General features: G+C 55.1%; 1 protein-coding gene across 2 annotated transcripts in view; it reads right to left on the bottom strand.

Annotated features, from left to right (window-relative positions):
- Nucleotides 1-5,234: 5,234 nt before the first annotated feature.
- QSOX1 (quiescin sulfhydryl oxidase 1) overlaps nt 5,235-27,355 on the bottom strand; it is a 44,064-nt gene continuing 21,943 nt past the window's right edge. The window contains exons 5-13 of one of the 2 annotated variants that reach the window (XM_023194274.2): nt 25,032-25,122; nt 21,591-21,736; nt 19,547-19,681; nt 17,370-17,499; nt 13,890-14,012; nt 12,999-13,146; nt 9,175-9,354; nt 6,675-7,012; nt 5,237-5,940 (exon numbers count right to left, since the gene is read on the bottom strand). In XM_023194274.2, the coding sequence (XP_023050042.1) occupies nt 5,932-5,940; nt 6,675-7,012; nt 9,175-9,354; nt 12,999-13,146; nt 13,890-14,012; nt 17,370-17,499; nt 19,547-19,681; nt 21,591-21,736; nt 25,032-25,122 (1,300 nt within the window). In that variant the 3' untranslated portion in view covers nt 5,237-5,931. Of the gene's footprint in view, nt 7,013-9,174; nt 9,355-12,998; nt 13,147-13,889; nt 14,013-17,369; nt 17,500-19,546; nt 19,682-21,590; nt 21,737-25,031; nt 25,123-27,355 lie in introns of both variants that reach the window. The other variant, XM_023194273.3, reaches the window with a different exon arrangement.

Consider the following 27,355-nt stretch of genomic DNA (forward strand, 5'->3'; position numbering starts at 1 on the left):
CTGACCTCGTGATCCACCCGTCTCGGCCTCCCAAAGTGCTGGGATTACAGGCGTGAGCCACCGCGCCCGGCTGACCTAGCTCATTCTTAAGATGGTATGTTGCAGAAGAGTCACAGCCCTTTGTCATACTTACAGCATGTATTTTCTCAGCTTTTAAATATGCAGCTTTTCTCTTTTTTTTTTTTTGAGATGGAGTCTTGCTCTGTCGCCCAGGTTGGAGTGCAATGGTGCGATCTCAGCTCACTGCAAGCTCTGCCTCCCGGGTTCAAATGATTCTCCTACCTCAGCTTCCTGAGTAGTTGGGATTATAGATGTGTGTCACAATGCCTGGGTAATTTTTGCATTTTTAGTAGAGATGGGGTTTCACCACGTTGGCCAAGCTGGTCTCAAACTCCTGACTTCGTGATCTGCCCGCCTTGGCCTCCCAAAGTGCTGGGATTACAGGCATGAGCCACCGCGCCTGGCCAGCCTTATTTCTTAAAAGTGACGTCAAGTAGATGGATCACTCACATTAGCTGCATTTTCCATTGTTTTCATGCTTTCAAAAACAGTGAAGTATTCAATTATATTTCCCTTTTTTTTTTTTTTTTTTTTTTTTTTGCATTAGTTTACTAACCTACTGAGATGTATTTTGGTATATGGTATGAAGGTGAGATCTTACCTGAATTTTCCCCCAAATAATCACCATTCTCAACATCATTTGCTAAGCAATTCCTCCCTCCCCAGGGCAGAACTCTGTGACCACTGGAAACTGGGATGGTTAAGAACTTGATGGGGACATTGCAGAGCAGATTCAAACTCGGTAAAAATTTTAGCCCCTTCCAAATATGAGCTGCTCTTCCGTGGTGGGCAGAGGCTCACAGGCAGGCAGAGGTGAAAGGCATCAACCCATCGCAGCAGGGGAGGGAGGAGGTTTAATAGGCAGCACCTGAAGCCCACTTTCCTACGGAAGAATGTGCAGCCCCAGGAAAAGAGCTTTTGCTCTCTCAGTATAGAGACGACCAAGTCTTGCCAAAGCAGCAGCTGGAGCTACCAGCGCTATCAGGAGGATCTCACCCTAGCCCTAGAGTCTGTAGATGTTCCCCGAGTCCTCCTCACCTACGGTCAATGCCCCCATGGGACTGCCCCTTAACTTTGTTCTCTCACATTGGCAGAGGTCTCCTCCTCTGCCTTGTAACTTCCAGACTCTCTTCCACTGTGACCCAGGCCTGGCCCAAACCCCCCGGGCAGCAGTGAAACCTGGAGTGACGGGGCCAGTGAGGGTGGCCAGAGAGACTCGGCTGGCAGGTATGCAGTCCAACTGACTCTCGCCGAGGCCACCGGCTCCCATGGCCATTGGTGAGTTACGGGGAATTCTTCTGCAGGGCAGAGGCCAAGGCTGTGAGTGCGGGCCTCCTCTGCAGCAAACAGTGAACTGTGTCACTGAGACCCCAGAAACCGGGGTCCCATGGCCTGGCCCCTCTCTATGGAGAAGACTGTGCTTCTGGGGCCAGGCAGAGGGCAGAGGCCCAGGGTGGGAGACGAAGGGATGAGAGGGCAGCTTCTTTCCCTCTTGGGTGTGAATGACCCTCGAGGGCAGCAGAGAAAGGGAAAGCAAGGGTCAGAGACAGGCCAGGTGTGACACCCAGGAGAAGCCAGGGCTCTGTCCTGCACAACAGCATGCCTGAGGAGGGACAAGGAGTCAGGTAGGAAGATTAAATTGCTCTTCTTGAAGTTTGGTTTAGTTCTTAAAGCCAGGGGTGGGAATCCTATCGCCCTGCCCAAGGAGCAGCCTTTCCTTTCCGAGGAGGTGGAGGGAGGGGTGAAAGGGGTGTTGAAGGGGAAGAGGAGGGATGCTGTGAAGGATACTGGGCCCACCCTGGAGCCTCCCTGGCACCTGAGGGAGAATGAGGCAGTGATGGGGCTGCAGAGGCCTTTGGGGTGCTCTGCCCAAGACTGTCAGGCTGGTGTGAGCTCGCTCGCCCCTCTCACAGCTAGCCCGGGATTCTATCAGGATATTGATCTTACAGGCTGTGGTTTCCTTTGGCCAAGAATCCTTTCTCCGGAAAGGCCCTGCAGGAAGAACCTCTCCTCTCCACTCTACATGGAGCTGGCAATACATGGATGGGAATCCCAGGAGAGGGAGAGGAACTTAGCAGGGACCCGGAAACTCTAAGTCTATAGCCCCCATTTCACAGATGAGCTGAGCCAAGGTCACGCCCAACTGGTTGGCGGCAGGGCTGGAGAATGAACCTTGGTCTCCTGCCCTCCTTCAACAACCAGGCCTAGAAACAAGGACCCGAGACAGGGCACTTTGGCCTCAATGTAGGGAATGGAGCGAGAGCTCTAGAAAAGGTGGATTCTTTCAGGGTGCCCCCGCTCCCTGACACCAACACACAACAGTGGTTAATGCCACTGTTGGAGGGAAGAAGGGTTGGCACCCAGCACCATCACAGTCTCGGGCAAGTCTGGAACAGGACATGAAACAGAATCATATGTGTGAGGTGTAGAGATTGCAGCTCCAGGGTTGAGCAGGGTGGGGTCTGGGGTCAAGTCCTAGATCTATTTCTCACCATTTGGGAGAATAGGGCAAATGTATTTATTTTGGTGAGAGTAAAGGGGATAGGATGTTTCTTAATCTCTTTAAGCCTCAGCTTCTTCATCTTGCGTTGTTGGAGGATTAAATGAGATTTAAATGAGGGCAAAGTTCAATAAATCGTAAACATCAACTCTCCAATAGCATACACATTTCAGGCATTTTAGGAGCCCCAACTCATGAGGGAAATCTGTACTACTGTGGCAGATAGGGGTGGGGAGGAATTTTCCACTCAACACCTCGTTCAACTCTGGACAGTGGTACCTGCCGGGGTGGCTTGGGGATTGCCACCTGGAGGCACAGCTCCAGGGACACCCTTCACAGAATATCCTGTGGGAACGGCATCCCCCCGCAAGCACAACGGGGCCTCTTGAATTTTCGAGTATTAAGACAGAAGACGACACGACATGAGCAGTGGGCTACCATTATTAAGCACTTATTGTTTGCCCAGTGTGGTACAACAATCTGGTAGGGGGTAGTTTATCTTCAGTGACACATGGGGACAAGGGGATAAGTTATCTTGCTTAAAGTTACATAGCTAGTGAGTGCTGGAAGCTGGATTCAACCCCAGACGTCAGATTCCAGAGTCCATTCTCTTCAAGGCTGGACTTGACCCCCACCCTGACCCAGGGCCCAGATGTGAGGGCTCCCTCTGAGCCCACCTGACTTTCCTCCAGGGTCAAGGCTGGCTGGGTCCCCGGAGCCCTATCCTCCACCCCCATACCCAGAGGACGGGCTGCATCAGGGGTCTTCCCGCCCCCACCCCATACCAAGGCTGCTGGAGAGGAGCCTGGCCCAAGGTGGGGCTGCCCCTCTTGGGCCTCCAAGCATGCTGCATGGAGCAGCCCCTCAGAGCTGCAGTCCCTCTACACCTGCCCTGTGGCCCCTCCAGCCTCGATCCCCACTCCTCCCACTTCCTGGCTTCCCATCCTTCAGGTCTCGTAGAAGCCTCCCCAACACCCTCCCTGCTTGGTCTCTATCCTTCAGAGCCCTCATCATAACCTGTCCTTGCCTCTAGAATGGAAGCCTCACAGCAGCAGGGACCACATCTCTGTTTCAGCTTGTTTCTAGCCCAGTGCAGCACCGTGAAAATCCTTAATAACATTTTTTAAAAGTTTTTATTAGAATTTCTTGAATTTTATTTTTCTTTGCTGACTTGGCAAGTGCTTTCTCCTCTGCCCATAACCCTTGCTCCTCCTTATTTCCTTGCTAACACCTACTCATCTTTCAAAGCTCCATGCCACTGTCTCCTTGGGGAAATTGTTCCTGAGCCCCCAGTAGGTTAACACACCAGACAGGCGAGATTCTCTGTCCTGCCCCAGACAAGGAGCCTTTGCTTTGCAGGGCTCCCCTTGGGACCCTCTCTTGCCAGGGGAGCCTCTAGAGAAGCCTTCTAGAAGGGCATTCCAGACTCAGCAGGCCCCAGCTCCCAGCCTGGCAGACTGGGTGGGGGAGGGCCCAGCTGGCGGGCGAGGCTACTTTGTCGATGCTGTGGAGAGCCCTGGGGAAATCAAGGTGAAAGGCAGCCGCGCTGCTGAGGAGGCCCACCCGTTTATCACCCAGTGGGGCTGGGGCCCGGCGAAAACAGGCTCGGCTGCCAGAGGCAGCTGTGAGGTGGGAGGTCCACACCACTTCGTGGGCCTGGAGAGTGGGCTACACACTGTGCCGCCCGGGTTGCTGCGACAGCGTTTCCAACGTAGCCCTAATTCTAGGTGACTGAGTTTGGCTTTAGAAATAGGGTCACTGGAGCCACAGGACTTGCTGACAGAAATCCCCTGCACTTGGCATTGGGCAAGGAGCCCTTAGGGGGTGAGGGACAGGCTTATTCAGTGACCTTGGTCCAGTGGGCACACAGGGCGCCAGCCCTGGGAGCCTCTGTCTCCCTCCTGCAGGCCAGGGTTGCCTCCTGATCGTGGGTTCCCGTCTGTCTCTCAGGCCCCCAGCCAGGGCCAGCCCAGTGGAGCAGGAGGTGCAGAGCACAACCAGGAGGATGGAGCCAGTGGGTGCCCGGAGCAGGGGCACAAAGAGGGAATCCACCCCAGGAGACCAGCAAGGCACTGCAACTAAAGGGGTCCAGGGAAACATGCAGGGAGACTGCCGTCCCTCCCCCTCCCCAGCTGCCCCACGGCGGGAGCGGCCTTGGCATCCCACCTGCTCCACACAGCGCCCAGGCCATCTGAGCAGAGTGAAGATGTCAAAGAGAAAACCTCAAATCGGATTGAGGCTCCTGCTCCCCCTTAATGAGGTTCATTATCTGCGGCTCTGATCCTTGTAAAACCCAGCAGGCCGGATTAGGGGCAGGCTCTCTAATCCTGGCTGACTCCTCCCCACCGAGTGGCCAGCCCTGCAGCTCTGACAAACAAGCCCTTCCTTCCTGGAGGAGCTGGAAGTAGGCAGGTGCAGACAGGCTCCTCCCTCGCCGGCCCAGGGCGTTGAGGCAGGAGCTCTCAGGGAGGATTGGGGCAGGGGGTGGCCTGTCCCCGTGCATGAGGAGGCCGTGGAGTCTGGGTGCAGACAGCTCTAGGGGCAGTCTGTGGCCAGGAGCCATGTGTGCTGAGGGACATCGAGTCTGGCTGCATTCCAGGTGGGGCTGGTCTCCGTACACTCTGTCCAGACCTGGACACTAGGTCTCCAAATAGCAAGTTAAAGAACACACCAATGCTTGCCTTAACAAAAATAATTTATTCCACACGCCTCCCAAGCAGAGGTCAGCGTGGGAATCAAGCATGTGTAAGGCACTGCCCCTCCCTCAGACCCTTCTAACTTCTGCACACTGGAAGGTGAAACCTGGAGAGAGAAGACACTCCCTCCCTAGCTTCTACCCAGCAACCTCCAAAGATGAACATTTATCTTAGAGACCAAAATAAAAAAGGACAAAAGACCAGGCTCAGAGGGGGCAGAGCTCAACGGGCAGAAGCGAAGGCCCCCATCTTCTCCTGCAGCTAAGCCAGGGCCAAGGCACTAGAGACCCACATCCTTCCCATGCCACCAACTCATCAGGTCCCGCCAAGCAAGCCACTCACCCTACAGCCCAGCAACCATGGCTTGCCTCACCTGGGAGACCAGCACGACTTCCAGAAGCTTCTAAACCCCACCCTGAAGCCAAACCCCACCCAGGAGGTCTGAGGAGCTGGAGGCTGGCCAGGCACAGAGGGCTCGGGGTGTTCCTTCCTCCCAGGGTGCAAAGGCTTCTTCATTGTCCGGAAGGGAGCAGGGTGGGCGGAGCCCAGCAGCTAGTGAGGAGTTCCAATCCAGCCCACCCAGCCCAGGGCACCCTCCTCTGGCTTCACTTGCCCCAATTTAGGGCCAAGACCAAGCAGGAGAGACTGAGGCTCCAGTGAGAATGAGGCAGGACTTCAAATAAGCTGAAAAACAGGAATGTGGTGCTGAGAGGCCAGGGACTGAGCTGCCCTTCGCCTGCTGCCCGAGGCTGCCCTCCCTGCGCAGCAGGGGAACCTGGACCCTGCTCCTGTCTTTTGTGTCAAAGGAGCTCTCTGTCCTAGCAGCCCCAAGAAGCTTCACTGGAGCAACTGGTTTTCCTGAATGTCCCACACTTCTAGGCCAGACAAGGAGCAAGGGGTGGGAGGGGAGGGAACGGGGTCAGGCGGCTCGAGGAGCCTAACAGATGGCAGCTCCCTCTCCCGCCTCCTCCCCAGGTGGTTCAGGCTGCAGGGTGGCCAGCATGGCCCTTCAGGGCCCTTATCTTGGCCCGGAAGTAGGTGTACATGGCCAGCAGGCCCATGAAGGACAGGGAGTAGAGCCCCACACAGAGGCTGATGTCCAGGTGGGAGAAGCCCCCTCCCAGCACCTGCAGCCACTGGCCTCGGCCCCGCCCAGCTTGGGCCTCCAGCTGGCCCTCAGGGATGTCGACCAGCTGCTTGGAGCTGCGGCCCACACGCCTGACCTCCAAAGGGCCCCAGAGGTGGTTCTTCTCAGCCCGGGACTCGGCCAGCAATGCAGCCCCTGTGTCTCGCTTGCTCAAGTGCCACTGCCCACGCGGCTGCTCCCCCTCATTCCTCTGAAGCTCTGCCATGTGCTCAGGAGGCTCCTGGCCTGGTGCAGCTCCGAGGCCAGGGCGCAGCTTCGGGGGGCGACTTGCCTCAGGTCTCTCCGCTGGCACATCTGGGGTGGTGTTTGAGGGGGGCTTCATCATCTCAGGCTTCCCAGGGTCCAGAGTTGAATTCCGGCCTTCCAGCTCCAGGGCTCCCATGGCCAGCTCTGGGGCGGCTGCCACATTCTGCGCCTCCCTCCGGGCGGCTGACCCAGCCGCAGGGAAGTCCAGGATGACGTTGCTGGGGGAGAAGTGGGCCTTGAGGAAGTGAAGGGTGGCTTCCACGTCCCACACGGGCACATCCAGGCGTTCATTGTGGCAGGCAGAACAAAGTTCACGGGGCGGCCACTGCACCTTGGGGAACTGGGGGTCCTCGCTGGGGGCACCTACAGAGGGAAGCAAACAGGCTGGCGGTGACATCAGTCCCACCCAAAAGCCCAGACCACACTCCTCCACTCAGAACGGCAGCTTCCTCATCTGCAGAAAGGGCTTGCCACTGCCCTCCCAGACGGTGGTAAATGAGGAAATACAGATGACAAGCACTAGCCCACAGTGGGAGCTCAACAGATGGCAGCCTGGAGGAGGCGGATCTACCTACCCCTCAGCCCCGGCCCTGCGAGGTCTTCCAGGGAAGCGTGAAGAGCGCCATCTCAGTCACTTCCCAGTGTTGGCCAGACCCACTGTCCTGCTTTGTGGACTTTACAACCAGCTTGTATCCCAGAACCAGACAGGGAAAAGGGCAAGGATACTCTTTTTTTTTTTTTTTTTTGAGATGGAGTCTCGCTCTGTCGCCCAGGCTGGAGTGCAGTGGCCGGATCTCAGCTCACTGCAAGCTCCGCCTCCCGAGTTTACGCCATTCCCCTGCCTCACCTCCGGAGTAGCTGGGACTACAGGCGCCCGCCACCTCGCCCGGCTAGTTTTTTTGTATTTTTTAGTAGAGACAGGGTTTCACCGTGTTAGCCAGGATGGTCTCGATCTCCTGACCTCGTGATCCGCCCGTCTCGGCCTCCCAAAGTGCTGGGATTACAGGATTGAGCCACCGCGCCCAGCCAAGAATGCTCATTTTGATCTGTTTTGCAGTCTTTGGTTGGTCGGCTCATGTTCGTCTTTTTTTGCCTTTTTCCTACATTTTACAAATTACAAACTGCGCAAATAGGTTACTTTGTTAATTCAACAGAAAATGTGTTTTAGAGCAAGAGTCAGCCGCTCATGGCAATCCTTGCCTTTACCCAGCAGCAGCCCTCTGGGGTAGGGGTGGGCTCCAAGGGGTAGTTTGGGGGAGACCTGAGGGGTACTTGGAAGAGTCAGGATGCTGCTGGGGCTGCAGGCTGTTGGTACCCCAGGTGGGGCCAGCCCTCTAGGCAGCCTCTGGATGAGTCCCAGAGGGTGAGCCATGGCCACCAGCCCCTCACGCAGTGTTGCCCAGGGAAGGCATCAGCCCGTCCCTCCTGTAGAAGCACCTCTCCTAAAGGTTTTAATAGGGGACAAGTTGTTGACTACAAGGAAGCAGGAGCAGCAGCAGCAAGTGGCAAGCAAGTCAGAATGGTTATTTTGGGGAGGCGCAACAAGCAGAGTGGAGGGTCCAGTCATGAGTCATAGTGATCAGGCCTTGCGGAGGGGGCTCTCAGCTGAGTTTCTTCTGAAAGGACCCCATCAGAGAGGGGAGGGAACCACCCTGCTTCTGGCCCCTCAGGGAGAGGGCCCGGCTCCTGGCCCTCGAGCAGCAGCTGGGAGCCTGATGAGGTCAAGGGGCTGAAGGGTCAAATGGAGCATTTGGTGGCAGGGGTGGGGCGGGGCAGGGGGAAGGAGAAGACAGGCACGTGTCTTCCTTTCAAAGTTGGATAGGAGGCCCCAGGAGGCCACGACCAAGTGCCTGCGCCTGCACCACCACCTGCTCCATTCAGCTCCTTTAACCTCGGCTCCGCCCCGGTCTCCCGCCCCTGGGAGGCTGTCACAGCCACGTGCACCACTCTCTCCCGACACACAGGCTGCCTCCTCTCCACAGATGGCTCCCTCCCCCCCCCAGCTCCCTGGAGTTTAATGTGTTTGCCTGTTAGAGCCATCAGACTCCTGCGTGGAAGGAAAAGGAAGCACCGTAATGAGGGAACGCAGAGGGCAAGGCTCCCTCCTGGGAGCCGGTACCTGGTATTTCCAGGAAGGACCTGGTCTCCTCCAGCCCATTCTCTCATCAGACCCTTCCCAGGGAGAGAGAACCCCAGCTCCCTCCACCCTAGCAGTTTAAGTAAGGGGCCAACAGCCAGAAGGCAGAGCAGGGGAGGCGGGAGAGGGACCCCAGCAGGCTAGAGAGGGGCCCTAGAGCAGGGAAAGTGAGCAATGGCATGGGAAGACCAGGGTCTTACAGTGTTAAAGCCTTGGTTTCCTCATCTCGAAAACGGGGCTGATGATACTGGCACTGGTTAACAGGGCTGGGCTGTGACTGAGGGGACAATGAGTGTCCCTTCCCCAACTTTTGGCCTAAGACTCCAAAGTATCCTCACCCTGTCGTCTCCCACAGGTGACTCCAGCCTTAGGGATGGCCCTTCCTTACCTGCAAGGCGAGCGTTGACCCTGTTGTGGCTAGACCAGAGCCAGAGGACAGCGGCGTTGGGACTCCCCACCCGGTGCATGGAGGCAGCAGCCATCTGCTCAAAGTGGCCAGCGCAGTCTCGGCAGCCAAAGAAGTAGTGCACGTAGCCTCGGATGGCTGGGAGGACCTCCTGGGCCTTGGCTACAGGGGAGAGGAGACGCCATGCACCAGCCCTTCGGGCTGCCAGTCCCACAGCTGTTGCCTCCCCAAGCCACCCTGCTGTCCCCCACCCTGCCGTGGCCACCCCTGCACAGGTGCCACACACCCCAGCCTATGCCAGCAGAGGCCCAGTGTCCCCTTGTCTACTTCTCTACCTGCCAGGGTCACTTTACAGGAGACCCCATCCCCCTTAAACTCCTAAACCTGGATCCCCTTCCCTGCCACTCACCTGGGCGCTTGTCACTCACACCCAGGATAAAGTCCACACTCCTTGGCAGGACACTCGGGCTCTTTGTGACACTGGTGGGAGAGGCCAGCAGGGGCCACAGGGCCACGCCCTAGCCCCAGGCCCCTCCTCCCCGCCCACGCATGCTGCCTGTCTGACTTGCTTCCACCAGGCCTCACCTCCCTCTGGCTTGGACCTGGCCTGTGCATGCCGTCATCTGTCTCCCTCTCTCTCTCCTCGCTCTCCCCTTCCACTCCCCCCACCCCGCCCACCCACTGGGCCCTCTGGACTGGCATGAGCAAAGGCCTGTTAACCAGCCCCACTTTCTTGCTCTAACTGAAACCAGACTCCCCGCTGAAGACACCACTCCTCCTCAAACACGCCCCTCCTAAGTCCTTCACCCTCAGGCTCCAGGGCTGCTGGTGCCTGCCTCCAAGCTCACTCCTTCCTACCGCAAACCTCCCTGGCCCTTAGAAGCCAATCTCCTGCTTTTACCCCTCCACGCAGCAGGACACTGGCACCCTTACTCTTTTGTCACTCCTGGCAAGGTGAGACCCACGGCAGTCCATGCCTGCCTCTCTCTCTCTCCTCTGCCTTCTCAGCTTGGTCTTCCGCAACCAGCACAGGTGCCCACCTCCCCACCACGAGGCCTCACTACACAGCCCTGGCGGTCTCAGCCTCTGTCTCCGCTGCTGCTCGGGCTGCCCCACTCCTCACCTCCTCCAGGATTTCACTCCCGTTATGTTTTCTTTTTTTACTGTGTCATCCATTTCTCCCCTGACAAGGGATCATTCCAACTGGGGAAAAGGACAATCATAAAGAAGTTCCCTCTAACCCGGTCACACCCCAGTTCCTGCTCACTATCTCCAGAATTTTGCCTCCTGGTCTCTCTTCAGCCACATCCAACCAGGCCATTATCTCCACTACGCCACTGACACAGCCCCTGCTAGAGATGTCCTCATCTTGCGCCACCTCCAGCAGCCCTGGCCCCAATGACTACACCTCTGTTTGAAACACTGGACTCTGGGCCCCCTTGAAATCACCATGGCCTCTGCCTTTCAGCCTCCTTTGCTGGCGGTTTGATGCTCAGGGCTCAGTCCTCAGCACTCTTCTCTACCTCCCTACTAGGGAGCTCATCCAGTCCCATGGCTTGAGCTCTGATGCTACTAACGACTAAAAGCTGATCTCTATCCCAGACCTCTCCCTGGAACTCCAGACTCGGCTGTGTACACCTCCATTGGGAGGTCTATTGACACAAAGTGGGCCATTGATGCCACCCTCCCACCCCGAGCCCCTGACTCCTCAGCTTACAGGACCGTCATCCACCAGAGGCTCAGGCCCCACAACCCGGGAGTCCACCTGAGTCCTGCTTCCCACATACCCTTCCTCCAATCTATCAGTAAGTCCCTCAGCTCTGCCTTTAATATATCCCCAAATCTGACCACTTCCTCCAGGGACACACTGACAACTCTAGTCCAGGCCCCACCACCACTGCTGGGCGAGCTCCGCAGCTCCCTCCTCGGCCACCCTGCCTCCCCCTGCCCCACAGGGGCCCATCCTCCACCTTTCTAAAGTGTCAATCGTCTGTACTTCTGTTAAGACTCCCCAGTGGCTTCTCAAAATGCCAACACCAACCTCCAAACCCTGCCCTCACCAAGGCCTCTGAGCCCTTGAGTGCTCACCTCCACCCCCGGCCTCTCTCTGCAGCCTTGCCTCCCTCCTCCGGTCACAGCAGCCTTCTTTCGGTGCTGCCCATACACCAGGCTTGTCCTCTGCACCTGCTGGTCCCTGGCCTGTGCTATGGGCCCAATTATGTCCCTCCAAATTCCTACGTTGAAGCCCTAATCCCCAGCCTCTCAGAATGTGGCTGTATTTGGAGACAGGGTCTTTAAAGAGGTAATGAAGGTAAAGTGAGGTCATTTGGGTGGGTCCTAATCCAACAGGACTGGTGTCCTTGCAGGAAGAGGAATTCGGACATGGATTGGGAGAGGGACAACTGCATGGAGACACAGGGAGAAGATGACTGCCGCCCAGCCAAGGAGAGAGGCTCGAAGAAACCAGCCCCGAGACCTCCGCCTTGCACTTCCGTCTCCAGAACTGAGACAACAAACGTCTACTCTCTGAGCCCTAGCCTGACATTCGTCAGCACAGTCCAAGGACATCAATACAGCCTGGGAGGCTCTCTTCCCAGATGTCTCACACTGCCTCCTTCTCTCCACCTGGGTCCCAGCACCGGGCCCTCCACAGGGAAGCCTTCCCCAGACCCCTCTTCAGACAGCACCCGCTCCGGCACTGCTGTGCTTTGTCTTCCTCAGCGTTCGCCATCATGGCTGAAACCATCCCTCTGTGTCTGTCTCCTGCCACTCAGATACTGGCCCTGGGGGGACAGGGACCTGTCCCATAGGCTGCTGTGTCCCCAGCACCTGCAGTGCCACACGGCATGGTGGAGAGGCTCCATACACACTGGCTTCCCACACCACTGCCTGGCAGTTCCTCTGATTCGTGGGGCTCTGCACAGGCTGCTCCCTCTGCTGGGATGCTCCATTCTTGGCAGAATCCCTACTCACCCATCACCCCTCAACTCATCCCGTGAGGCCTGGGGCCCCTTCCCAGTGGCGTCGAGCCCACCCTCTCTTCACTCCCACATCCTTCTCTCTGCCATGGCCCCAGCCCTGGTGTACTGCAGGCCTCTCTGTCCCCGAGCCTCACACTAGAGGTCCACCAAGAGCAGACACTGTCACCCTTTTCACCCATGTATCTATCCTCCAAGCCAAGTCACAGCCTGATATAAACCTGATTCCTGAATCGGTGTGGATGTGTGGAGTGAACTGGATGTGCATCCTTTCAGTCTTCAAAAGCAGGTGTGGGGCAGCGTGGCCAGAGAGCATGGTGGTGCAGTTTGTGGACAATACGAGGCAGTGGGGGAAATGTGTTTCCCCAACTTCCCCCAGGAAATTGTTTTCCAGTGGGAAGCGCAATAAAATTGCTCAAAGTGCCTGCTATGTGTCAGCTATGTAAACTGTGAAATACATGTTTCTTTCTTTGTTAAGAGTATAAAAAAAAACAGAATCACAAATTTTTCATGAAGACTGAAAGCAAAGCAAACTATAAGCCCAGAGAAAGCCAGGGAGAGGCCTCAGCCCCAGAGCTCCCGGGGCCGAGGACAGGACTGGGTGAATTCCCAAAGTCTGTTCCCTCCTGGGATCGGTGCTATTCTGGCCATGTGGGGCTACCTGCAGATACAGCAATCCTGCCGGAGCCCCAAGGCTGACTCTCCCCATCCTCTGGCAGTTGGGAGCCAGTGGGGCAATTCAAGGGAGATGCCCTGCTCCCTCTCCCCTTGGAGGGTCGAACAGAGCAGGGTCGGAGGCACAGCGGGGTGAACAGGCCCTGGACGTACCTGCTTCCTGTGAGTGATCTACATTTTGCCGAGCTGCCTGCACAGTCAAGAAGTGGAAGAGGACCCACAGGGAGCAGGGAAAGCCCCGGAAATGTGGCTCACTCCCCTGGCAGCCAATCCAGTTCACCTTCTTGGCAAGAACAGCACCCTAAGGGACACACGAGTGTGAGTGTACATATGGAGAACGAAAAGGATGCGAGAGGCAGACAGAGAAGCTTCTAGGAGACAGAGCCCTAAGACAAATGAGGTCCCTCAGTCTATCACCTCAAAGGTAGCATTTCCCTTTCATCAGCTCCACCCACTGAAGCAGCAGCAGACCTAAAAAGCTGTGACCCAGATCAAGTTGCATTCCGTTCTAGCCTCACCTTCCCCAGCTGTAAAACAAGGGGGTTATTTCTGAGGTCCCTTCAAGATTTGACACCCTATAAGTCTATTAGGATTTATACCTCTGCTGGCTGCAGTGACCCACTTTTGCAAACAGCAGCATGAGCAGGAGCCCAGAAGGTGCCCTGGAGAGGGCCAGGGAGGCCATGCTGAGCAGCAACCCACGCTAAGAGGCAGCACAGGTGTCTCACCAACTTTTCATCCCAGCCCAAACACTTACTGGCTGCGTGATCCCAGACAAGTTGCTTAACCTCTTCAAAGTACTGTTTCTTCATCTGCTAAATGGGGAGAATATCTACCTTCCACTAACGTTATGAGGATTAAATGAGATGTGCACATAGACAGCTCAATCAATAGTCATTTATTAATTATTAATGGAAGGACCCAACCAAGATCACTGACTCCCTGGTGCAAATTGGCGAAGGAGGTTGGAGATAACAGGGTTAACCCCTTGCACTCTCATAAATATGAAAGATGGAGAGATCTTTATTTGCTTCCCATACTCACCTCTTTCCTGTCATCCAGGACAGTTTTAAAGAAACTGTAGGGAATTTTATTTCTCTTCTGCTTCTTGAGCCATTCATTCACGGAGTGCAGGAAGTTCTGGACTAAGGGCCGGCCGGGGAAATACTGTGGGGAGAAACAAGCGGAAGCTGGAGAGTGAAAAGCAACTCCCCAAGTTCCCCATCCTGCAGATGGTAGGAAGCTATGCAGAAGCAGGCTGGGGGGGGGGGGGGGGCAGGGGGAGGGATTGTGGAAAGTTCCAAAACCACCAGGAAAACATTCTAACGAAGACACAAATGTGACTTCTGTACTACCTTTGCTCTGGGACACCTGGTAAGGCTAGAAGATGGGGAAGGGAAGGTGCTCACTCTAAGCTGGGTGCGGTCCTGGAAGTCTCTCTCTCTCACACCTCAGGCTCCTGTGCAGCATCCCCCAACCATGTGCCACCACTGGGAGGAAGGCTGGAGCACTTGTGCCCCTTGCCAGGGCTGCTGGGAGCCCTGGGCCACACAGTCCTGTCTTTGGGTGGTCCTTGGATAGAGCTGACTTGCCAACTGACTGGCCAGCTGGGCTAGGTGGGCACGAGACCTTTCATTTGGATTCCATGGGCTGCCAGTGAGGACCAGCCAGGCCAGGGGCTCACAGCCAAGATCCAGATCTTGATGGTAACTCCCAGTGGTCTCTGAGGAGCATGAAAAGCTACTCTGACAATAAGTCAACTCAAATCTGATTAGTATCACCACTTTAAAACCACAAGGACTCCCGGGAGGAGGACGTATGTGTGTATGTGTGTGTGTGTGTGTGCGCGCGTGCGTGCGCATGCACAGCACAAGGGGAGGAGGGCAGGAGAAAGAGGGGCACAGTGGCGAGCTGGTCAGATAAAACCACAAGGCTGGCTGAGGGGAGGAGGACCCTGAGAAACTCGCAGCAAAGACAAAATTTGAGAGAAGGGTACTGGAGATATGAATGGTAACTAAACAGGAAAACCTGCTAACAGATCCATTCCTCTGAGAAAGCCATTAAATAGTCCTATCAAACGTTGGGCTGGACACCTTCCCCCAGATTGAGAAGTGGCCGGAAAAGACCATGCTTTGACACGCGCCCTCCTGGTGAGCCCACACGGGCCTCTGGGACTCACACACAAATTTACAGCTTGAAGTCAGCACTTCTCACTGACCTTCGCCATCATCCCGACTTGGAAACTTCCCCTTCTAAGGCGACAGTGCCAGAAGGAAGGATGAATTAAGGAGCTCTGGACAACTGGGAGCAAGGAAACTCTGGCGCCCACACGCCCCCCAGTGGCTGCTCCCGCCAGCTGCTCACAGGAGGGAGCACAGGCCGGGAGAGGCAGGGTAGGAGGGCACCGCCAGGACATGCAGAGGGCCTCCTGACTGACCGGGCACCTGCAGGGCGGGCAGCTCGCCAAGGGGAGCCAGCAGAGCGTGCGCTCGCATCCTTAGGTGTTCAGGCCTGCGAGCACCGGGCACTCGGTGGTGATGGGCATGGGCTGGATGCGAGTGGGTGTGGCTCCCTGCCCAGCCCCTCACCAGCTGGAGGACCCTGGCAAGGTGCTTTAGCTCTCTGGGGCTTTGTTTCACCTTCTATGAAATGGAGATCATACTAGAAGCCATGCTGTGGAGTCTGCTCTGAGAAACCGAATGAGGAGCTAATATACAAAGAACACTGCAGGCACCGGCAGGGCTGGAGACACGGTAGCTGCTAGGATACTACCGTTCAGGAAGAAGCTCCCCAAGCAAGGCAAGGACCAGAATACTCCGCGGACCCCAGGGGATGTGCAGGCAAAACCCAAACAGAGGGTCTCCAGGCCTGTGCCCCAGGTGCCTCTACTGCTACTGCTGGGCATCCCCGGTTCCCTCTGTCCTACACCCCACTGCCCCCTGCCCTCTCTGAGGGCCCTAGCTCTGGCAGGGCAGGCATCTTCATCTCAAGCTCATTCCCAGCCCTTGCTGAAGGCGGAGACTCAGCAAGCACGGAAAGGGTGATGCTTAAGCCTCTACCCAGCTCAGGGACCTGTATCTCATTCTTTCCCCCCATACTGGCTGCAAAAGCCCCACTGGGGACAAAGAAAGTAGCAGGTTTGAGCACCGCTGAGAGATGCGAGCGGTATACAAGCCGATCTTACTGGGGTGACCCCTTTGGAGGGTACTGGACTAGGGTGGTGGGGTGTCTGAGGCATGCCGGGAAAGCATGCTGGGGGCTCTCCCTCATGGGTCAGGAGGAGGGACCGTACATGGGACCGTTCTGGACTTTTCCCCTCTGAGTCTCTAGGTTGACAACCCCAGGTCTCTGCACTGTGAAGACCAAACAGCTCTCAGCCTTGGAGGAAAGGTCTTTATTATGGCAATGGACTGAAGAACAAGGGCTCGTTCTGCATGGGACTTCTGTGAGGGGCCAATGACTGTCCTACCTTAGGCTGAAACGTCCCTGTCAGGCCCTCTGTGTCACATGCATGCATGCAACCAAGCCAGGGGGTCAGGACAGGGAGGTGGGAAGAAGGGATCGGGCTGGCAGAAAGTTCCCAAGGAGAGGCATAAATCACCCCGAGGGCAGCCCCAGCTTCCTGCAGACCCGCAATGAGGAGGGCGGGCTCAGATCCGGGCCCCAGGGCCAAGGGAGGCTGAGCCCACGAACAAACCCGAAGCGCCCACAGCCACATCTGACTCAGCAGTACTGAGCAGCAGAGTCCCGGGTTTCCAGCAGGGACGCGCTGGCCAGGATCTGGAACCAAAGGGAAGGGGGCAGAGAGGGAGTGGCAGCCACCTCTCACCTTCAGAGAGGAAGGAGCACAGGCTCAAGGCCTGACCAGAACACCTCCGGGCTGGCAGAATGAAGGCATGGCACTTGAGCTCCCTGGGCCTCTTAAATCGGGGTGGACAAAATAAACCGCCCACCTCACAAAGTAGTTAAGAGGATTAAATCCTAGACAAACATCAGGTCCTCAATAAATAGGAGTTACCCTTCGTGGGGTAGCCACCTTCCTGGGCAAACTATAAAGGAATAAGGAAGGCATGGCCAGGGCCAGAGATTGGGTCAGACTGGAAGGAAAGCAAGGAGTATCAGAAGAGCATCCTCTCCTTCGCTACGGTGTCCTCGGGGGTCCTGCTTTTCCACTGACCACGGCAAGGGGTGGGAAGCCACAATGGGGCTCTGACTGAGGACTCAGGCAGGCAGGGCCACAGTTGCCGAATCAGCTGGAAATATCCCCAGGTGGGAAGCACGGGCCCTGTGTCCCACCCACACTGCTGCATGCGGCAGGGTTGTCCTTGGCAGTGTGCGACTGGAATGGGGTATGGCTGAGGCTGGAGGGTAGCAACTATGGTGGACAGGGAGAGCTGTGGGTCCAGGTGTCCAGCCAGACCATGGGCTTCTGGAGGGAGGGGCTGACGGGGTGCCCTGCTTACAGGAATGCACACTGACCATCTGTGGAATTGCACAGACAAGGGAGGCCATGGCCCTGCTCACCTTGGCCAGCACTGCCACAAACTTTTTCAGGGCCACCAGGCGCTGCCCTTCCAGGACCGGGAACCTGCCCACTTCTATCCGCAGGATGTAGTGCAGCGCAGATTCCAGGTCAGCCATGTAGATCTTGGAGCTGAGGACCCAGAGGGAGGTAGAGAGAGAAAGCGGTATTAACCATGGTGCAGGGGCTGCAAGGAGCATCCAGGGCTAAAGGGAGAGAAGAGGCGGGGCACTGCTGATGGTCACAGTCTTGTAAGTTACCACTGGTTTCTGCCAGAAATGTGCTGTGTGACCTTGGGTAAATAACCTGATTTTTCTGAGCCTCAATTCCTCATCTGTAAGATATGAATAACAACACATTGCTCACAGGTAAGTTGCTGAGAAGATCAAATAAAAACACAAATGTAAAAAACTCTCAGCAGCTCCTGGCAGAGAGTAGGAGTTTTCTCTCTACAAGCCCGCAGCCAGCCCCTCCCGCAACTCGCTCATCAGGACAGCTCTGAGCCAAGCCCACTAGACACAATCAGACCAGCAGGTTCAAACACACGACATGGTCTGGAAAAACTGGGCTCTCTCTGAAAGACCAGGGTTTAGCTGCCCACCAAGGCTGGGAAATGGGGGCTGGGGGCACTGGGGGCAGCAGGGAAAGCAGGGCCTGTGTTTCTTTCAGGGCTGATGTGCTCACAGCTGCCAGACCTCACGTCTCAGATGGGCCCATCTCGCACCTCTCCGCAGCCCTCAGGGAAGGGACAGAGGCTCCGTGCTGGCTGCTCTGCCCCGGGCCCATCATGCTGGGGTCCTGGCTCAGGGTTCAGATGGTAGGGCCAGAAAAGTTGGCTGCCTCTTCCCCTGTCTCTTGAGACCTGGGTTCTGGCCTCAGTTTGACCATGAGCTAGTTCTGTGAGCTTGGGCAACTCAGTTGACTTTCCTGGGCCTCAGTCACCTCACCTGTAAACCACATGACTCGCTCCTGCCCCTGCTACCTCCTGAGGTTGGAAAGAGCCAATAAGTTCAACTAACGGGGTACGCACTGTGGCTGCCTACGCTCTCCCTCAGGGCAAGGTCTCCTCTGTGCTCCACTTTGGTGTCCTTGGGCCTCAGTTTACCTCTCCATTCATGTGCCCTGCCTCCAGAAGCGGCCCCATGACTGAATGAGGTAACACATGGAAGGTGCCCAGCACACAGCCTGCCACATACACCAGCCCAAGCTATTACAAGTACGTCAATGGTTTGCATGATCGTAAAGACTGAATGATTACAATGATCATTCGTAACGACGGAATGATCGTAGTGATTACACCACCTCTCACTCTCTCCTCCTCCCTTGATCTACTGAAAGTCTCTCCATTTGGCACTTTCCACCCTTAAAGTCCCCCATGCTAAGATGCAAAGTCCTTCTTGCCATCACCTTTCCCCCACTGTCTCATGCACCCCCTTGTGAGGCGCGCCGTCCTGACCAGCTCTGAGAAACCTGGTCAGACGTTTCCACCTGGTGTGTAACTGGTACCAGTGCAGGAGGTCTATAGCGCTGTCTCACTGCCCAAGCACAACAGAAAAGCCAAGGAGCCTCAGAGAGAAGAGCAGCGCTCTCATGCTTACGATTGTGGACACACACACAGGAGACCTGAAAAGGCAGTGAGCTCACTGACACCACAGGCATTCAAGTGAGCTTGGGTGCCTTCCTAGAAGGGATGCCGTAGGGTCTGCACGAGCAGGGACTGCATCTGCCTGTACATATCTGCATCCACAGTGCCTAGCACATAGTGAGTACTCAAAAATATTTACTGCAGAAATAACTGCTTGGATGGGAAGTTGGTCTGGAGGCCTCAGAGTGTCCTTCCATGCAGATGCCCTGTCTGTGAGTAGTTAGGCTGAAGGAGCATGGGCATGGAAGGTGTTCATTCCCTCGTGAAGGATGGCTGGCAGTGCCAGTCAGCATTCCCCACAGTCAGCCCTAGTCCCGCAACAGACACCAGTGGGACCGCAGCTAAATGCCGCTTCCACACATCGAAGGCCCCTGAGCATGTCCAGCCCCCAGGGTGGGGGACAGCCTGGCTCAGAATGTACACACTAAGCGTATGACAAGGAAGAAGAACGAGCAAGAGGGTGTGGGTGTGAAGGTGTGGTGGTCTGTGATCAGCGGAGGGAGAAGATGTGAGGAGAACCGGGTGTGGCCTTACCGATCTGCAAATTTCCAAACAGTGGGAGCTATCTTGTTAGCAGTGGTTGGTGCAACTGTGGTCTGGGCAGCCTCCCTGGTGAGTCCCGAGAGCCTCTGCAGGTAAGCGGTATAAAAGGGCCTGGATTCCATGAGCCTGTGAGGGCACAGAACCAGGGAGGAGAGGCAGTGAGTGCAGAGAACAAGATTAGAGCTAACCAAGGTCAGAAGAGGAAGCAGGGTGGCTCATCGGACAGAAGGTTTATTAAATATATGAATGAGATTCCATCTTGTCCTCTGTGAGGCCAGAAGATGGCACCCAGGCCTCGCTTTCACCTTCCTAATCACTGCACATGCTCTGGAAAGCCTCTTTGACACCAGCCTGATGTCACACCTCACCTGGTAAGGCAACTGGGCCTGAGAATTCCCCCAGTGGCCCTCTGGCTCCAGGTAGGGCATGGAAAGGCACAGGACAGCCTGGTGCCCACGGACAGGAACGGCAGGGTGTGACTCCCTTCCCCAAGGACCCCGAGGTTCAAAATGGCAGCTGCCCTTCCACAAGCCCGCCCTGTGGTACTATGAGTGACATTACCTCCTAAGAAGTCCAGGGAGTTTAGGCCGGGCGCAGTGGCTCAAGCCTGTAATCCCAGCACTTTGGGAGGCCGAGACGGGCGGATCACGAGGTCAGGAGATCAAGACCATCCTGGCTAACACTGTGAAACCCCGTCTCTACTAAAAAATATAAAAAACTAGCCGGGCGAGGTGGCGGGCGCCTGTAGTCCCAGCTACTCGGGAGGCTGAGGCAGGAGAATGGCGTAAACCCAGGAGGCGGAGCTAGCAGTGAGCTGAGATCCGGCCACTGCACTCCAGCCCAGGCGACAGAGCGAGACTCCGTCTCAAAAAAAAAGAAGTCCAGGGAGTTTGATACGGGATTTTAAAAAAACAGGTCCCAACAATGACAAACAGCCTTCAGAATTCTCTAAATCTTTTTACAGTCCTTTTGGTTTCTTTCTTTTTCCCGACAGGGAGGAGTCCTCTAGGGCACGAGATACCTCCTGAGCACATATCCTTTCTAACCCACAGCTATGGCCCCTGCAGAGAGAGACGCCGGGCCCAGCAGCAGCATGACAGCTGCCCTGGGGGAGCTGGCATGGGACGCACGGCTTCCTCCCACTCCACCATCCTGGCCCAGGGTTTCTTAGTGAGCAGATGGCTCGGGAGGCAGCATCGTCACAAACAATTTTCCCCTCCACCAACTCTGAGAGAGGAGACAATGCCTTCTCTCCCCACCAGCACTGGCACTTTCTGGGCCCGCCCGGAAAGCGAGCACCTCCCTGTCCTCGGTGGCATCGTGCCTCCTGGGCCCTCTAGCAGGTGATTTGGGCCAGGGTGAGGCCGAGTGGCCACCCTGCCCAGCACCGTGTGGGTCGGCACTGAGGGCCCCGAGGAGCACCTCACCAGGCACCACAGGCAAGCCCTGCCTCCCTGGCCCAACGCCCCTGCCTGCAGGGCCTGGCTAACATCAATCATCTGCCCAGGGAGGGCACCAAGGCACCATCTGGTGCCATTAACGGGCCATTCAGCAGCGGGAGCCTGGCAGAGGGGCTGAGGCTGGCCTGATTGTTTTCTCTCGGCATTTTGGAACTCGCTATTGTCTGGCTGCTAATGAACTTTTCTGCAATTAGAAAACCAAAGGGAGGGAGGGTCAAGCATATTTGAGTGCTTGCTGGGCCTGCAGCCTGCCAGTGAGTCTGCCTGCGAACAGAAGAGGGTGGGGAAGAGGGCCAGGGCTGCGGTGGGGACATAATGGGGGTGCAGGCAACACTGCGTGGGGCGGGCTGAGGCCTCTGAGGTCTCTGAGCTGCGGAGCAGGGTCAGGGTTCCAGGCCCAGGCTCCTGATGTTGGAGGCGCTGGCCCCGCAGACAGCAGACTGCAGTTTCTCCTGCGGGGGACTCCTCAGAAAGAACATGTTAGCCATCGTGAAAGGTGGGCAGCCCCTCTGGGCAAGAAGGAAGGATGAGCACAGGGAGGGAGAAGAGGGGACGCCAGGAGACAGGATACTCACACGGGGACTCGGGAGACAGAGCCGTTCCGGAACAGCAAATAGCAAGAGGGGAAGTCAGTGACACCAAACTTTCTCACCACATCGGCCTCTGTGTTCAGCACCCTGCGCACCGCCACGCCTTTGTGCTGGGACAGGTCCAGAGCCACCTGCAGGGACAGCAGCACATCTGGGGGCCAGGCCACTGGGTGGAGGGAGCCAGGGCTGAGTCTCAGCTCGGTGCCCTGTGGAGGCACCCGGACGGCAGCTGTGCTCCTTCCAGACTCTAAACCCGCAAACAGTGGGCCACAGTGACGCACGCGAGACACTCGCCATCAACGGCAGCTAGCCGGTAAGTAACAAGTGCCAACCACCGCCCAGGAGGGGAGGCCTTGGAGCTGTGCACACCACACACGCTTTAATCTCCTACCACAGTCCCAACTGGGTAGCATTTTCTTTCTAATGAAAGCAATTTGTAAAAAGCACAATAAAATGTGGTTTCATTTTAATTCTTGTTTGTTTTTTGTACTGAGCCAGCACGTTCTTGTCCTTAACACCTTCCACACCCCAAGATCTAACTGCTCTCTGATGTCCAGGATTCCCCAGGGCCTTCTCATAACATTTTTCTAAAAGGAAAATATCCCTTTAGAAATTACTAATCATTGTTTGTTTGAAATATCAATTGTTGGGGGCAAGAGCAGTCTTCCTTACGGAAGCTTGAGTCACAGATTAGTTTAAAGAACTGTGATTTTATTGCATCCAAATACATATGGTAACAAATTTCATGGTTAGGATACAAACAAAATAAACCTTTGGAACTGGGTAAACTTCTAAACAGCAGGCTAACTCTGAGCCCAGTATGTGCAGCAGTCAGAGGGGCCCTTTGGTCAATGTGTATAGTTATAAGATCTGAAAACATTTCTTAACGTGGGGCTCTCTGAAGGCAACAAGAGGCCTTGTTGAGAATGACAATGTCTCCACATTAGAAATGGGAAGAGAAGTTCTGAGCATAATCAGGCCATCTGCAAATGGCAGGCACGAGCTTCTGTTACTGACCTCTCACGCCTCACCACGGAGCAGGTGGCGCCCCCTAGCCTTTATTCTTATATTTATAAAGCTTCCTATCTAGACTCCAAATTAGAAAAATACACTTCTCAGTCATCATTTTTTTTTTTAGAAAGAAATAAGAGAAAGCAGTAGCTAACATGTATTGTGTAGGTATCACGTAGTATCCACACAGATCGCCTCATTTATCTTCAGAGAAACACTGAAATAGCAGCTATTCTCAGGAGACTAAGAAATGTGGCGCCATACACTACGGTCGCCTGCATTGGAATCCTGGCACCACTGCACCGAACCACTCCCTGACCCAATGTCCTTACTTGCAAAATAACAACAACAACAATAATAATACCACCAACCTCAGGGGGGCTGTTCTGAGAATGGAAGGGGTTAATTTTACTAAAATGCTGTAACAGTGACTAGCACATAGTAGGTACGTAAGTGTTTACTTAAAAATAAAACTCCCAGGCCAGGCTTGGTGGCTCACGCCTGTAATCCCAGCACTTTGGGAGGCTGAGGCGGGCGGATCACGAGGTCAGGAGATCAAGACCATCCTCACCAACACGGTGAAACCCCGTCTCTACTAAAAATACAAAAAAAATTAGCCTGGCGTGGTGGCGGACGCCTGTAGTCCCAGCTACTGGGGAGGCTGAGGCAGGAGAATGGCGTGAACCCAGGAGGTGGAGCTTGCAGTGAGCCGAGATCACGCCACTGCACTCCATCCAGTCTGGGCGACAGAGCGAGACTCCATCTCAAAATAATAATAAAAATAAAGCTCTGGTTGGGCTCAGTGGATCACATCTGTAATCCCAGCACTTTGAGAGGCCGAGGTGGGCAGATGACCTGAGGTCAGGAGTTTGAGAACCAGCCTGATCAAAATGGTGAAACCCCGTCTCTACTGAAAATACAACATTAGCGAGGCATGGTGGCACATGCTTGTAATCCCAGTTACTTGGGAGGCTGAGGAAGGAAAAACGCTTGAACCTGGGAGGTGGAGGTTGCAGTGAGCCAAGACAGTGCCATTGCATTCGAATCAGCCTGGGCAACAAGAGTGAAACTCCATCTCAAAAAAATCAAAATAAATAAATAAAGCTCCTATCTTGTAGCTGGAGAAACGGAGGCTTAGAAGTGAAACCATGCCTCCAGCTCACACAGCTTGCCTATGTCTGAACTGTGCTACAAATCCCAACTTAGTGTGGCTCCAGAACCTGGGCCCTTAGTCACTGATCCCACGTTGAGCACCCCTGTGTGGACACGGGGCACTTGGCTCCAACCACTGGGACCCCTGCCTGTAGGTACTCAAGGGACTGTGGTGGAAGAGGAGGGAGAAGACCTGATTCCAATCACAATTTATCACCTCTACGTAACAGGCATGACCCCAGGCATGAACTGGGACCCCAGAGGGTCAGGCACTCCTTCAGCCAAGCTGTCTTTCCCCTCCCTAACCCCTGTGCCTCCCCTCTCAGGGCTAAGAGGCCTGGAGACAGCATCTGGCTTCAGCTCAGACTCTCAGCTATGCTTGATGACTTTCAGCAGCAAAATCACTCAGGCCAACAGCGCAGTTTAATTTCATGCCTACTCTCATGCCTGTCTCCCTGCACTGCCTTGGAGCATCTCCCGTGCACTGGCACATCCCACCTTTGCAGCTGGGAAAAGCTCACAAATGGACTATGGAGAAGTCCATGAACCAATGGCAGAATGGTGAGCTCTCTGCGTTAGGCGAGGGGAATGGATCTTTATAAAGCACATACTATGTGTCAGCTGCAATCCAGACCCTTTACAAAACTGCTGCATTTGACTCTCCCACCAATACTATGAAGAAACGTAATCATCCCTGCTCTCTAGACAGGGCACTGCAGCTGGAAGCACCGGGGAGCTGGCTCACAGACACCCCACATGAGACAGAGCAGCACCTGGGTAAAGGACCCTATTTCCTCCGGTGGGGCTAGTGCATCGCTAATGCTCCCTCCCTTCCAAATATTTCACTCCAATCCCATGGGGTGGGACATTGTGGAAACAACATTGGCTTTGGAGCCAGACGGACCTGGTTCAAAGCCTTCTTCTACCAACTTACTAGCTGTGCGATCTTGGGCATTCTATTTGATCACCTTCATTAATTTTGGGGATTAGCAGCTACGTGTGTCAGCAATCTGGTCCAATGCTCAATAACAGCAGGTGTTATATTTGGTTTCCACAAAAGAGATAAGAATAAGCAGAAAGGTTTTTAAATGCGAAGGTCCAGCCCCTGCACTTCCCATGGCTCCCAGCAGGGGTCAGGCCAATGCCAGGCTAAAAGACCCAGGCAGCCAACACCCTAGAATTGGCAGGAAAAGCCCTGTTCCCAAACTGGGGCTCTCTCTCCATGGCTATCCAGGAATTGCAGAGAACTTCAGGGCAGCTCACCTCTCTACCCAGGTAGGAGCCTCCCTTTTCAAAGATCAGGGCCAGGTACTCTTCCTTGTTTCTCGCAAAGAATCCATCAATCTCCTCCAGCCTGCAAGAGACAACTCTGGCAGTCACTCTGCACAGCCAGCAGAAATAAGACAAAACCGCTGGCAACGCCTGCTGGTGATGCAGTGCTGCTGGTACGGCCATCCCACCCTCCTCCGCTTCCACACAGGGCCCTCCAAGGGAGACAACCAAACCTTTAGTCCCAAAGGATGTTGCCCTTGTTATCTAACCCTGGCTCTTCAGCTGACCTACCTTGGGGGCTTGGTTTTGTTTTTGCTTCCTGTCTCTTTTAAGAGTCAGGAGTGGGCCGGGTGCAGGGGCTCACACACATAATCCCAACACTTCGGGAGGCTGAGGCGGGCGGATCACCTGAGGTCTAGAGTTCGAGACCAGTCTGGCCAACATGGTGAAAGCCCGTCTCTACTAAAAATACAAAAATTAGCTGGGTGTGGTGACGGGCACCTGTAATCCCAGCTACTCGGGAGGCTGAGGCAGGAGAATCACTTGAACCCTGGGGGTGGAGGCTGCAGTGAGCTGAGATCACGCCACTGCACTCCAGCCTGGGCTACAAGAGCAAAACTCCGTCTCAAAAAAAAAAAAAAAAGTCAGGAGTGGGTAGGAGGCCATGCGGGGAGGGGGACTGGGAAGGGCTGCTTTGAGACCAGTTGTCTCTATGTGCTGGGGCAGGCCCAGGCTGATTGGATGTGGTTTTTATTGGTCCCCTGAGAGCTGGGGGTATTAGAACCCAACAGCTGTAAGTCTAAACTGTGACAAGTCACGACCAAGTGGGAGATGTGCTCTTTCGTTCCTAAAGCAGGCATTAAAAAGGAATGAAAGAATTGGAAAGCTTTGGGTTCGGGAGACCTTAGGAGCCATCTATATATCTAACCCAATCTCCTTACTTTAAGATGAGGAAACTGAGGCCCAGTTTCCAAAACAAAACAAACGAAAACATGGCACTGATGCTGGAGCCCAGCCAGTGACAGTCCAAATGGATATGACAGACAGGTGATCACCTGAGTGCACCCCACTGGGGTGGAGGGAAGGAGGCACTGAGCCTTTAGGGCGGCATCAGGTAGCCGGCCTTTCAGACCGCTTCCCTAAGCTGGCAGAAGAGCACGACCTACATGCAGGCCAGTACCCCTTTCCCCACTCCCACCCTCAGACTTCTGAAAGGGGCAGTTCACTTTTCATCACACATCTCTGCCTCCTTCATAAAGTTCTTCAAAAGGATAGCTTTGGGCTGGGTGCGGTGGCTCACGCCTGTAATCCTAGTACTTTGGGAGGCCGAGGCAGGAGGATTGCCTGAGCTCAGGAGTTTGAGACCACCCTGGGCAACATGGTGAAACCCCATCTCTACTAAAAAAACAAAAAATTAGCCAGGCTTGGTGGCAGGCGCCTGTAGTCCCAGCTACTTGGAAGGCTGAGGCAGCAGAATCGCTTGAACCCAAGAGGTGGAGGTTGCAGCAAGCTGAGATTGTGCCACTGCACTCCTGGCCTGGCCAACAGAGCGAGATTCTGTCTTCAAAAAAAAAAAAAAAAAAAAAGGATCACTTTGAGAGACCTTGGCAGGTTTGCTCGATCTGTTGCTTTTGAGATACCCCATTGAAAATGTGCCATGAGGGACGTACGTGTGTGTGGAAGGAGGGAGATGGAGACACAGTAATTGAGAAATGGAAGCAGCAAAGGCCAGGACACAGGCTGACATGGGTGTTTTCTGGAGAGACAGGGTCTGGCTGCAGAACCCCAAACCACATAAAGGCTATGCTGCATCCAGGGTCCCCTGGAGGCCCTCTGGAGGATGGAAAATTGGGAACAATGATAAAGGAGTCATTGTGAGTTGGATTCAACCCCAACTGACACTTGGAAACACAATCTCTCAGCAGGGCCATGTCTCTGAAAGCATCTGCACACAAAATTTTAAGAGAGCCTCTGTGCACCAACAGTGGCCTCGTGAGGCCTTCTTAGCACCTGGGGCCTCCACTGTGTCCAAGACTGGGCATGGATTTGTTCCTTCTTGGCAAGAGTCCTCTGAGGTGGGCATTATCCTATCTTGAGTTCTGATCCAGAAGTGGGGGACCTAGTGTTTTTAATCTAGCTGCCTCCTTCTTTGGGAGAGTATGGACAAGACCCCATGCATCTTACTGTCTTCATTTTCCTGGAAAAGAGGCAAGCTGGGAAGCTTGCCTGGTCGACAGATACAGAGCACCAGCCACTGCACCTGATGCTCTGCCGTACAGAGAGTCACGGGCCACCCCCATGCTCCAGGCATAACC

This window comes from Piliocolobus tephrosceles, chromosome 1, assembly GCF_002776525.5.
Source record: "Piliocolobus tephrosceles isolate RC106 chromosome 1, ASM277652v3, whole genome shotgun sequence".
NCBI classification, from domain to species: domain Eukaryota; kingdom Metazoa; phylum Chordata; class Mammalia; order Primates; family Cercopithecidae; genus Piliocolobus; species Piliocolobus tephrosceles.